The 12,819-nt window shown below is 38.5% G+C and overlaps 1 protein-coding gene across 1 annotated transcript in view; it reads right to left on the reverse strand.

Annotated features, from left to right (window-relative positions):
* Nucleotides 1–1,439: 1,439 nt before the first annotated feature.
* FAM227A (family with sequence similarity 227 member A) overlaps nt 1,440–12,819 on the reverse strand; it is a 53,281-nt gene continuing 41,901 nt past the window's right edge. The window contains exons 17-18 of the mRNA XM_032492272.1: nt 8,679–8,802; nt 1,440–3,938 (exon numbers count right to left, since the gene is read on the reverse strand). Of these exons, the coding sequence (XP_032348163.1) occupies nt 8,694–8,802 (109 nt within the window). The 3' untranslated portion in view covers nt 1,440–3,938; nt 8,679–8,693. The remainder of the gene's footprint in view (nt 3,939–8,678; nt 8,803–12,819) is intronic.

Genomic DNA, 12,819 nt, shown 5'->3' on the forward strand with positions numbered 1-12,819 from the left:
AGGAGAACACTGTAAAAGTCCAAGTCAGGGGTATTGGTGGCTTCAACCATGAAAATCCTCTATTTGAAAATGGGAAAAACTGTAGGCCACTCATAGGGCTTTAGGAGAAGACAAAATAATGTGTAAAAATATGCTTAAAAGTATCTAGTCCCTAGTAGTGTCTTTAAAGTTTTTAAGAAAAAGGGTATAATATTCTATAACTCAACTTCAATCTTCAACACATAGCCAGTCCTGTACCTCCATCAACTTCTTCCCTTTCATATTATTTTGAAGCAAATTCTACGTGTCATATAATTTCATCTGTAAATGTGTCAGGTTGTATCTCCAAAAGATAAGGACTCTTAAAAAACATAACTATAATACCATGGTCACACCCCCAAAATTATAATTTTTAAAACTGAATATCCAGGCAGCATTCAGCTATCCAATTGTCTCATAAATGCCATATATTTTTTAAGTTTGTATCAACTGGGATCCAAAAAATGTCTGCATGTTGTAATTTATTGATGCTTTTTAGATCTCTCTTAATCTACAGATTTCCCTTTTTCCCTTGCAATCTGTTTTTTAAAAAATGGAGTCATTTGCTCTGGAGTTTTCCATACCTAGATTTTGCTGATTTCATCCTCTTGCTGTCACTTAACATGCTCCTCTACCCTTTGTATTTCCTATTATGATAGTTGGAGCTAGAGTCCAGATCAGACCCAGATTTGATTATCTGGTAAAGACTATTTCATAGGTGGTGTTGTAGTCTACTACCACAAGATATTTAATGGCTTTTTATCATTTGGGGATGTGAGTAGCAACCTACATCTATTAATTCATTAGGGTTTGCAAAATGGTAACATTTCAAGTAGGTGGAACATTTCTAAAAGAGAAACTTCCCTCATCTATTGTTTACTTGCTGATACAGTTCATATGTATGATAAATGTTGATTTCCCCCCCCCTTATTTGCTAGTTTTGAAAATAATGAATTGGTTCCCTAGTACACTTCAATGGTGACCAATTAATTTGTTAAAGTAATGATCTGGGGGGAGGGTATAGCTCAGTGGTAGAGTGCATGCCTAGCATGCACTAGGTCCTGGGTTCAAGCCCCAGTACCTCCATTAAATAAATAGATGAATAAACCTAATTAACTCTTCCCCCCCAAAAGATTAATTTAAAAAATAATAAATAAAATAATACTAAATAAATTTTTTAAAAAGTAATGTATGGGTGAAAACATGTTTGACATGCTATTATCCATGACAATTATTATTATTATGGATGCTCAAATTGTCCCATCTTCAGCTAACGGGGTCCTCTCTACGTTGGCTCCCCAGTCTTTCTGACAGGATTCTCATCTTTGGTATCTTCCTTGCTGTCCAGTACAAGATGTTCAATTATCTTTTTAGTGCAAATAGTATTTCAAAACCACAGTCCGGGTCATTGCTATTGGGTCAGTCTTTATTTCTAGGTCCATTTCAATGGACAAAGTTAGTAAATATTTTTTTTAAAAGCTTTACTGAGGTATAAATAACATACAAGAAAGTGAACATATTTAAAGTGTGTGTCTAGTGTGTGAACCTGTGAACCCTTCACCACAATGAAGATAGTGAACATATCCCATGATCATCCCCAAAAGTTTCTTTGGGCCTCTTTCTTATCTCTTTCATCTTCTCCTTCCTTCCCTCTTTGGCTACTCCCACCCCCATTCCTTAAGCAACTATTTGCCTGATAAAGATAAAATACATCCTCAATTCATAATAAATCCAAAATCAGGATTTTAGGATTTTAACTTCATTTCTTCTAGTTTAACATCTGAATTTCCTTACTTCCATGCTAAGAATACTGGTTTCTCAGCAACACAGGAATGAAAGAATTGGAGTATCACACAATTACTCATTTGCTTTATCCCAAATTACAGTAAATGCTTCTTAAATGTTAGTTCCCTTTGATGCTCTACCCTCCTCCCTGGCCCCCTTATAAAAGGCAAAGAATTATTCACCATAATTTTCCCTTCTAATATTTACAAAGAGCAGAGACAGATCTTTTCAACTTGAACTTCCTGAGAGGCCTATGGTTATGAGTCCTCAGTAATTTCTAAAAGGAGTCCATGCAGGAATGGTCTTGGACCCAAGCTGTGCAAAGGATCATTCTGAAAGACAGCAATGCAGTTTGCCCTGGGCCCAGCAAACCAGGAGACCTTTCTGGGTGGGGGCTAGTGGTAGAGACAGATAGGAAAACAGGCAATTACAACCACTATGGTAACTACTACCCTAATGGGGGTGTATGAAAGTCTTTGGGAACATGCAGGAAGTGCACATGTGCCAACTTTGAAGATGGTGTATCAGGGAAGGCTTCCTGGAGGAGGGGATTACTACACAAGGTCCTTAAGGAGGAGCAGGAATGAGCAATGTAGGGAGTTAATGGTGAAGAGGAAGAAGGGATTTTCAGGTACAGAAGCAGCACCAGGCAAAAGGCCCAGAAATAGGACAGCACATGGCTCCTAGAGAAACTGCAAATAAAGAGCTGATTGTGGCTTGGGAAGTAAAGGGAAAGCAAGAAAGTTATCTGGTTATCTGAGCCACGTGGTGCCTTGTGCATGTCAGGTACTCAGCATGTCCTGGTTTCAGAAGAGGAGTATACCTTTTAACAGCAATGATAACAACAACAATAATAATAATAGCTGGTAGCAATTACCAAGTGAAATACGCTATGCCAGGAACTTTGGATAAATTATCTCATTTAACCATCACAACAACACTACCCTCCTAGGCAGGTATTCCCTTTCGCATTTAAGAAAACAAGTTCAGGAAAGTCAAGTCACAACAGCTACTAGGCCTAAGGGCACACATCTACTACGAAGCAGGGCAGGGACCCAAAGCCCTGAATTTTCTGAGGGCAAAGCTTGAGCTCCTTCCCTTTCACCCTTCCTCCTTCCCTTTATTTGGGTAATGTTTTACCTAGAATTACACTCAGGGTCAAGTGAAGATGTGTATCTGTGGGAGACACCACAGGTCTCAAGAAGGTACTTAACTACTTCTTGGTTCAGGCAAACAGCCATCTGCTTGATTTTCCTCTTGGATCTGCCAGGTGGACTGTTTCCTAACACAGACCAGATTACTCCCTTGTGCCTTTTGAGGCCCGAATGATAAAGGCCAAACCCCTCAGCCTAGCTGCAGGTCCTTCCACACACTAGCTCCTCTACCTCTGAGCCTCAGTGAAGTCTCTCTCGTCTTGGTTTTTCTTGGATTCCACACTGATCTCTGACACAGCATTAACGCAGTTACTGGTTTACACATCATCCCCTCTTCCAGACTGTGTGTTCTCTAAGGTTAGGGACTATGTTTGTTCATTTCTGTATCCACAGGACCTGGTACGTGCAGGCATGGTATAGGATAGACACTGGTGAGTGCTTTCTCAACCTCTCCAAGCCCCAGTGTCCTCTGAGGAGAAACGGAGGTAACAACACCCACCTGCGGGGAGGAGAGGACAGGAGGGTTAAACTGACACAATGTCTAAAAAGGACTTAGAGCACTCAGAAAATAATAAATACTCAATAAATGATGTCTCCTATGATTACTGTGTTACATAATAATATTATATAGTCCACAGTGTTATTATTAATGAACAAGTGAATGAAAGAATTAGTAAGTAAATGCATGAATGAATGAGGTGATTTAACATCAATTTAAATCCTGACTTTGGCCCAGGGTAGGAGTGGACTTTAATATTCTTTGTCCTATGGACTGAGAATGACTAAATGTATTGCAGTATTATTTTTCACTTGTTTGTTTTGTTGTTCCAGTTTTAGATCAAATCCAACAACATGTTCAGGTTTCACCCAAAAAATTCTTCTGATTCTTGAACAAGGCTTCATGCAGGTCAGCTGGAAGGTAACAGGATAAGGAAGACTACTTCATTTTTCTGCACTGGTTTTGATTTCTTGGTGACCTCTCTGTGGATGAACCATAAAGACATAAACTGAAACAGATTAAAAAACCAGTGCGATCAAGAGAATGAAGAAAAGAATCCCCAGGATTATATGAACAGTCTAGAAATCAAACACTTAGAGTGAAGCAGGTCAGAAGGCTGGGAAATGAAGGTGAAATTGATAAGACTATGTAAAGTGTCTGAATGTACTAGGAGATTATACAACCAATTTGGAGAATTTAGAGATAAACTATGATAAGTACATTAAAAAAAAAAAAAGAAAACAGGCATATTAAAAAAGAGACTTAGTTCCAGGGGTAGCAAAACATTCTGCAAGAAAATAAAAATAACCAAAGTATACTCTATAGCTCAGGGCAATGGTGTTGATTGCACACCAATGCTAATTAATGATCCAACCAAACTCACAACAGAACACGGGGAGGATGGGAAATGGGAAGTGTGTGCATGTGAGAGAGAACCTAGTCATTACCTTTCCTAGTGGGAATTCAATAAGCAATGCCTAACACTGAAAAAGCAAGGAACCAGAGCACCATGGTAATTTAGACATATGGAGAAAAACAAACACCAAAACACCAGTTAAGAAAGTGAAAGGGGGTCTGGAGGAGTGCAATTTTTTGTAACAAGCTTTGTAGAACTATTAATTAGTTAATTTAATAAGCCTATATTATGCTTTGCATCAGTTAATCCAATCAGTTAATTTAATATGTACTTATGTATTACTTTACATCAGGCACTGTTCTAAGTGCTTTACAAATGTTAACCAGTTTAATCCTCATAACAACCTTCTGCTATACATATTATCATTCCCATTTTACAAATAAAGAAACGGAGACATACAGAAGTTAAGTAATTGCTCAAGGTTACACAGCTAGTAGGTCTTGGAGCTGAGATTAAAACTCAGGTGGTCTGATCCAGAGCTGCCTCTCTAGTTGATTCTTAAAGGATGAATATGTATTACTTTAATTAAAATAAAAACAAAAATTTAAAAATCTATATGTGACCTTTTAAGAGGATTTATTCCTAACTTTACGAGTATAGAGGCAAAGTTCTAAAATGTAATCAGTTATTTTTTCTATAAGCAATTAACTGAAGCAGAATGTTAAACACAAATTAGCTAATTTTCAATTCCCTCACCAAGAATTCGCTGAATTCCTACTATGTGCCAGCCACAGGAGCAGGTGCAGGAGACTCAATGCTCAATGAGAAAAGGTCCCTGAACTTGGGAGACTCACTGTACACAAAGGGAGACAGACAACTGTATGACTACAGTAGGACATATTTAGTAGATTATGTTTGGAAAAGAATGGAATACAAAATAGGCAATCACAGGGTAGTCTGGGGAGATTTCCTGGAGGTGATGACCTCTGAGCAGGGCTTTAAGGGTCAGACAGGAGTTAGCCAGATGATAAACTGGCTAAAGTATGTTCATGGAAGAGGAAAGACCAGTAAATACTCGTTAAAATGAACTGAATTGATTGGTCTCCTCTTCCATTCTGAAACAGATGCTGAAAACAATAGTATTTAAAGCCCCTCTTAACCTGGAGAGCTAAAGCCCAAGCCAATGGGGTGCAAACCATGCTGCTAAACTCCAGTATCAGTGGTTGTTTCTCTAATCAAAGGAAAATATGAATTGATAAGACTTTCTTCATATTAAGCTTACCTTTTAAGCCTTCTCTTAAGAATAGTTAGGCAGTAGTCCAGGCCCTGGGGTCTGACAGCTGGTTTCAAATCTGCTGGCTCCACTCCTTACCAAATGTGAGAGCCAGGGCAACAGTCACTAAACCTCTCTGAGCCTCAGTTGCCTCAGTTGTAAAATGAGGATAACATCCCGTATCTCACAGAGTGCTGTGAGAATTAAATAATACACGGATCATGCTTAGAACAAAGACCTGGCAAACACAGCTCTGTTGTGTGCCACTGCTCAAGGTGATAATGAATAACTAAAAGTTATAATTAAGAAAAAAAATGAGTTCTGATTTCCTAACATATTATGTGTTGTGTTATTTTAAGATAACTTGGCAGCTATACCAAAGATTCATATTTTATGCTAGTCAATAGTCCTTTCTTTGGGTGCCAGAATTTTAAATGGTAATATTTTTATGGGTTTCTGCAAAGAGCACTATGACTTCTGGTTGTCCTGTCCCCGACAGATGGCAGAATCAAGGCTCTGAGCTAAGGAAAATGCCCCGAGTACGTCAGCATCTGATCCTTTACCCTTCAGTCCATCTGCGCTTAAAGTTGGCTTCGTCCTCTATTCTAGAGCAGTAAGTATGTGAAACAACTATTGGATTGTTTTCTCAAAAATGGGTCTGTCCCAAACCTCCCAGTTCCAGAATGTTCCAACATAGTTCCTTGCTCTTCTTTGGGCTCAGCAAGTTTTCATGTTACAAGAGGTCTGAGAGCTTTGAAGAGAAGTATTTAACCCTGATATGTGTGTGTGTGTGTGTGTGTGTGTGTCAGGGAAAGCATCCTGGAGGAGATATTATTTGTACTGACTCTGAAGAAGCAGCAGGAGCTGGCTGGGGAAGGAGGCCAGGGATGGGAGGGAGAATTTCCTGCAGAGGAAGAAGCTGTGCCAAGCAAGGCCTGGAGGCTGGAAGAGCCTGGCCTCTTAATGCAGCTGCAAGGGCTCAGTGTGGCTTGAAAGGTGGTTGGAAGTGGTGGGTGGAGACAGAGGTGAGGTGAGCAGGGCCTCCTCATGAAGGCCTCTAGTCTAAGAGTTTGGATTTTATCCCTAGGATCCTTAGGGGTTGAGAAGAAACTTCAGGTTTTAAGCAAAGGAGTAGCAATGATGAGATATGGATTTTTGAAAGAGACCCACAAGGAGCCTGGGATAACTGTTGGAATATGCCTAGCACAGGGCCAAGACCGCTTCCCTTCAATTTCCTTTCCAGTGTTTGGAACAGAAAGAACAAGGTGTGGCCTTCTTCAGGCTCCTCAAAGTCTGGGGTCACCAGTTCTTAGTGATCTCTGAAAGAGGCGTGGAGGGGGACTGTGTGCCATCTGAATGTGGAACTCTTCAACTTTGGAGGCTTTTCCCTATGAATAAGAAGTCACATATTTTCTAGAACATCAGTATTTCAGTGCCCCACGATGGGTAAGCACAGGGTAAGGATTGCCCTAAGGGGTGAGAACCTGGCTGGTCCAGGTCCCAGAAAACCAGGGAGTCTTTCTGAGCTGGGCTAGACCAGTGCTCTCAAGGAGGCATGCTTGAAGGCCTCCTGGATTAAGGAATGGAAGAAGCTTTATGAAAATAATAATATATTGCCTCTAAATTATTGACAAGTTCTATGATAAGCTTTTTATATGGGTCAGCTATTTTACACAAAGCAATCCTCCACATTTTTTATGGCCAAGGAAACAGGCCTAGAGAACTTAGGTGACTTAACTGAAAGTCACAGAGAGGGCATGGCAAAGATTCAAAACCTCAGATCTATTTAGAGTCACAGCTCCTTCTACTGCTTCTTCTTTTCCTGTGGGGGAAACTAAAAGGTAACTCCCTTACCTGGTTAATTTTTACCTGGAGTTCATCCAGAGTAGTCATCCCTGACCACAAGATGGATCCACAATGTATCCATTATGGGGAGATGTTGGAACTTCTATTTATATACTCTTATCTCATTCTTCTTAATTTCTATTTTCTGTATAGTGTATATGTTATATTAGTATAGAACTATATATATTATTTCTGAATAATTAATATATTATTAGGGGCTAAGTTCTCATAAATGCTTTACTAAGAGAGATACCAGATCAGGAAAGCTTGGGGATTACTAATCAAGAGGTGTAGCCAGGGTTCCATGGAGAGGTAAATATTTGTGGGAGACTTTGCAAATCCCCCAAGATACATACATACTCTCTTCATGAAGCCCACTATCTGCCACCAGGACTTTTAAAATCCAAATATGGCCACATAGTTCCCTGTGTAAGATCTTTCATGGCTCCCCAGAACTTAGAAAATAAAGTACTTCATGGAAATCCCTTCTCCAGGCTCACCTCTCCTGGAGCCCCTCCCATACTTTCTTTACCTCTTGCCACATTACTTCCTGCTTCTGAGCCTTTGCCTCTGCTGCTCCATCTACTGAGAATGCCAGTCTCTTGCCTTGTCCCCCGCCTTCTACCTGGCAAACACCTTCTTACCTTTTTTAGATTCAGGTCAAGGGACACCACTTCCATAAGGTGTGTCTGCATGGCTCCTAGGCCGGCTGTTGCGTTCTTTGTCCCCTTTATCTAATAGCACCTCCGGAACTTATGGGATTTATTTGTTGATATATCTGCCTTCTATTGACCAGACTGTGAGCCCCTTGAGAATAGGTACTGTGCCTTATCTACTGTTATTTACCAGGGATCTGCTGCAGGAAACTTCTGAAACCTCTCCAAATCTGGGCTTATTGCTGTATAAAATGCACTGGAAAATCTCTATCTCATATGACTGTTATGAAGGTTAAAATGAGGTCATGTTTGTATCATGTTTAGCTTACTGTTGGCACAGAGTGAACAGTTAGTAAATGATAGCCATTATTATAATTCAATGTTGTAAGCTATAATATTTTAAGTAAAATAATGGGTAAAAGAGTAAATGCACAAATAAATGTGGTGACCTAAGCAAAAGACTCCCCACTCATGCTTTTCACTCAGCTTAGGAAAAACTATAGTAGAATCTTTCCCCTACCCTGGGAATAGATTTCTATTTCTCAGCCTTTGGCCACAATTTTCTTTTTCTCCTCCTGTTGTTCTTCCCTACCTGGTAGCGTAAGTATCAGACATTCTGTAGTTCCAGGGAAGAGAATTTATCAGGGCTTGATGGTAAGAAGGAAGTACAGTCCAACTGCTGTTTCCATTCTCCCTCTCTCTCCTTCTTTTCCTTCCTGTGGGGGAAACAAAAAAGATCTCAACAAAAATTGGCTCAAAAATTCAGTGTGATTTCTTTGAAGATTTCACTGGAATCTTGATAGGTATTGAAAGAAAAAGTTTACAAATCAATCAATAACACTGGCAATAATAAATAACTGAAGCAGAGTGCTGAACACACTGTGACGACTCCCTCATTCATCGTCTAAGTACTGACAGAGGACCTGTTGGGTGCCAGACCTTAGACTAAACCCTAGAAAGAAAAGATTGTCTAGGGCAATACTCCCAGCCTCAAGGATAAAGCTTCCAGGGAGATGGACAAGCAAATCTATGACTAGCAGGCTATGTTCTGTGGCATATGATCAGGAAAGCACAGGACGATACCCTGAAGTAGGCAAGTCAGGGAAGACTTCCTGGAGGTGATGCCTAAGATGGGTTTTAAAGGTTAGCCAGGGGTTTGCTAGACTAAGAAGTAGTTGAAAGATAGTCAAGTCTGAGGGAATAGCAATAATATTGGTGAACTGGACTAGTTGGCTTTCTGTATTTCTCAGAATCTAATGTGGATATCAGAGAGACTATTAATGAATCAGCATTGAACTAATAGGATTCCATGCCTCAGACAGGTGGGCCTTAAGCTAAAGTGCTATTGTAAAAAAGGTATTCTTTTTCTGGTCCGAAGGAAAATTTTGACTGGAAGGTTTATGATCAAAAGGTTTCCTTGGTTAAATTTCTCAACTCATTAAGCTTTGGTTTCTTCATCTCTGAAATGGAGAGTATAAAACACCATCTATCTGTGATAGAGAAAGCTAGTTACCAACCCATCATCCACTCTCCCCTTTTTCTTTAGCGATGGAGCTAGGTTTTGTTTAAGATGACAGTGTGCCCAGATTAAAACACACACACACGTTTCCCAGTCTCCTTTGAAACTAACATCACCATGTGACTAATACCTGGCCCTTGAAATATACTGCTAATATTATATGGTATTTCCAGGGAGGTTATTAAAAAGGGAGCGGGTAATAGGAATTGACCACACATGGGCATGAGGGAATCTTTCCAGGGTGATGAAAAACTTCTAAAGCTAAATTGTAGTAATTGTTGCAAAACTCTGTAAATTTACTAAAAATCATTGAATTGTACCCTTACAATGGGCAAATTTTATGGTAAGTAATACGTCACTAATATCACAAAATAATTATAATTATTATTAATATAGAAGAACATTGTAAGTGTTTTTTAAAATGATGCTTTATTAAAAAGACATTGCTGTAGCCATGTAGTCATGTTCTAGCAATGAGATGTAAGTGGAAATGTTACTTGGGACTTATGAGAATGCTCCTTAAAAGAGAATGGAGTTAAAGATTAAAAGTTAGTGGATGGATATCACTAATTACTAGAGAAATGCAAATCAAAACTACAATGAGTTATAACCTCATGCCAGTCAGAGTGGCCATCATTCAAAAGTCCACAAATGACAAATGCTGGAGAGGCTGTGGAGAAAAGGGAACCCTCCTACACTGCTGGTGTAGGAGTGCAGTTTGGTGCAGCCACTGTGGAAAACAGTATGGAGATTCCTCAAAAGACTAGGAATAGACCTACCATATGACCCAATAATCCCGCTCCTGGGCATATATCCAGAAGGAACCCTACTTCAAAAAGACACCTGCACCCCAATGTTCATAGCAGCACTATTTACAATAGCCAAGACATGGAAACAGCCTAGATGTCCATCAACAGATGACTGGATAAAGAAGATATGGTATATTTATATAATCGAATACTATTCAGCCATAAAAAAACAACAACATAACATCATTTGCAGCAACATGGATGTCCCTGGAGAATGTCATTCTAAGTGAAGTAAGCCAGAAAGAGAAAGAAAAATACCATATGAGATTGCTCATATGTGGAATCTAAAAAAAAATAAAATAAAAATAAATACAAAACAGAAAAAGACTCATAGACATAGAATACAAACTTGTGACTTGTGGTAGCCAAGGTGGGGGAGGGTGGGAAGGGATAGACTGGGAGTTCAAAATCTGCAGATACTGACAGGCATATGTAGAATAGATAAACAAGATTATACTGTATAGCACAGGGAAATACAAGATCTTCTAGTAGCTCACAGCAAAAAAAAATGTGACAATGAATATATGTATCTTCAAGTGTAATTGAAAAATTGTGCTCTACACTGGAATTTGACACAACATTGTAAAGTGACTATAACTCAATAAAAAATGTTTTAAAAAAAAGTAAATGGATGGAGAAAAATATACCATGTAACACTGATCAAAAGAAAGCAAGACTAGCTATACTAATTTCAGATGGAGCAGGCTCCAAAGCAAGAAAAGTTATCAGGGATACAGAAGGGCATTATATGATGATAAAGGGGACAATTCTCTAAGAAGACAAAACAATTCTTAACGTGTATGCTCCTAACAAAAGAGCATCAAACTACATAAGGCAAAAACTGATTGCATTGCAAGGACAAATAGGTGACTCCTCTATCACAGTTAGAGACTTCAACACCCCTCTAATCAGAAATCAACAGAGGCAGCAGGAAGAAAATCAGTAAGGATATAGCTGAACTCAACAACACCAACAATCAACCGGGTGTAATTGACATCTATAGACTACATCACCCCAAATAAGCAGAATACACATTCTCCTCAAGCTCACATGTGACATTCACCAAGACACACCAAGTTCTGGAACAAAAAACACATCTTGATAAATTTAAAAGACAAATCATATTATGTCTGCTCTCAGACCAAAATGGAATCAAATCAGAAATTAATAACAGAGTTGGAAAATCCCCTAATACTTGGAGATTAAACAACATACTTCTAAGTAATACATGGATCAAGGAAGAAATCTCAAAAGAAATTTAAAAATATTTTGAACTAAATGAAAATGAAAACACAACTTATCAAAATTTGTGAATTGCTGAAAGCAGTGCTTAGAGGGAAATTTATAGCATTATATGCACTGCATATATTAGAAAAGAAGGATCTGAAATCATTCATCTAAGTTTCCACCTTAGGAAACTAGAAAATAAAGAGCAAGTTAGATCCAAAGTAAGCAAAAGAAAAAGAAAAAAATAATAAAAATTAGAGTAGTCAATGAAATTGAAAACAGGAAATCAGTAAAGAAAAATCAACAAAACCAGAAGCTGGTTCTTTGAAAATAAGCTCTAGTCTGGGTAACTAAGGGAAAAAGAGAGAGGACACAAATTACTAATATCAGAAATAAAAGAGGGAACATCATTACCGATTCCATGGACATTAAAAAGATAATAAAGGAGTACTGTGAACAACTCTATGCCCATAAATTGGAAAACCTAAGTGAAATGGACCAATTCCTTAAAATACACAATATGCCAAAACTCACACAAGAAGATATAGACCATCTGAATATATATATATATGTAAAAGAAATTGAATAAAAAATTAATAACCTTCAGAAGAAGAAAGTACCCGGCTCAGATGGGTTCACTGGTGGAATTCTACCATACATTTAAGGAAGAAATTATATGAATTATATACAATCTCTCTCAGGGGACAGAAGCAGAGGGATTGTTAACTTATTCCACGAGTCAAGAATTAACCTAATACCAAAACCAAAGATGTTACAACAAAACTATAGACCAGTACCTCTCATGAACATAGATGCAAACATCCTCAACAAAATATAAGCAAAGCAATCCAACAGTGTATAAAAACAATTGTACACTGCGACCAAGTGAAATTTGTCCCAGGTATGCAAGATCAGTTCAACATTTAAAAATTAATTAATATAATCTGTCACATCAACAGACTAAAGAAGAAAAATCACATGATCATGTCAATAGATGCAGAAAAAGCACTTTAAAAATCCAACACCCATTCATGATAAAATCTCAGCAAACTAGGTATAGGGGGAACTTCCTCAACTTGATAAAAAATATCACAAAAAATGCAGCTAACATCATATTTAATGGTAAGAAACTTGAAGCTTTCCCACTAAGATCAGGAACAAGGCAAGGACGTCTCCTC

This window comes from Camelus ferus, chromosome 12 (genome assembly GCF_009834535.1).
Source record: "Camelus ferus isolate YT-003-E chromosome 12, BCGSAC_Cfer_1.0, whole genome shotgun sequence".
Taxonomy (NCBI): Eukaryota; Metazoa; Chordata; class Mammalia; order Artiodactyla; family Camelidae; genus Camelus; species Camelus ferus.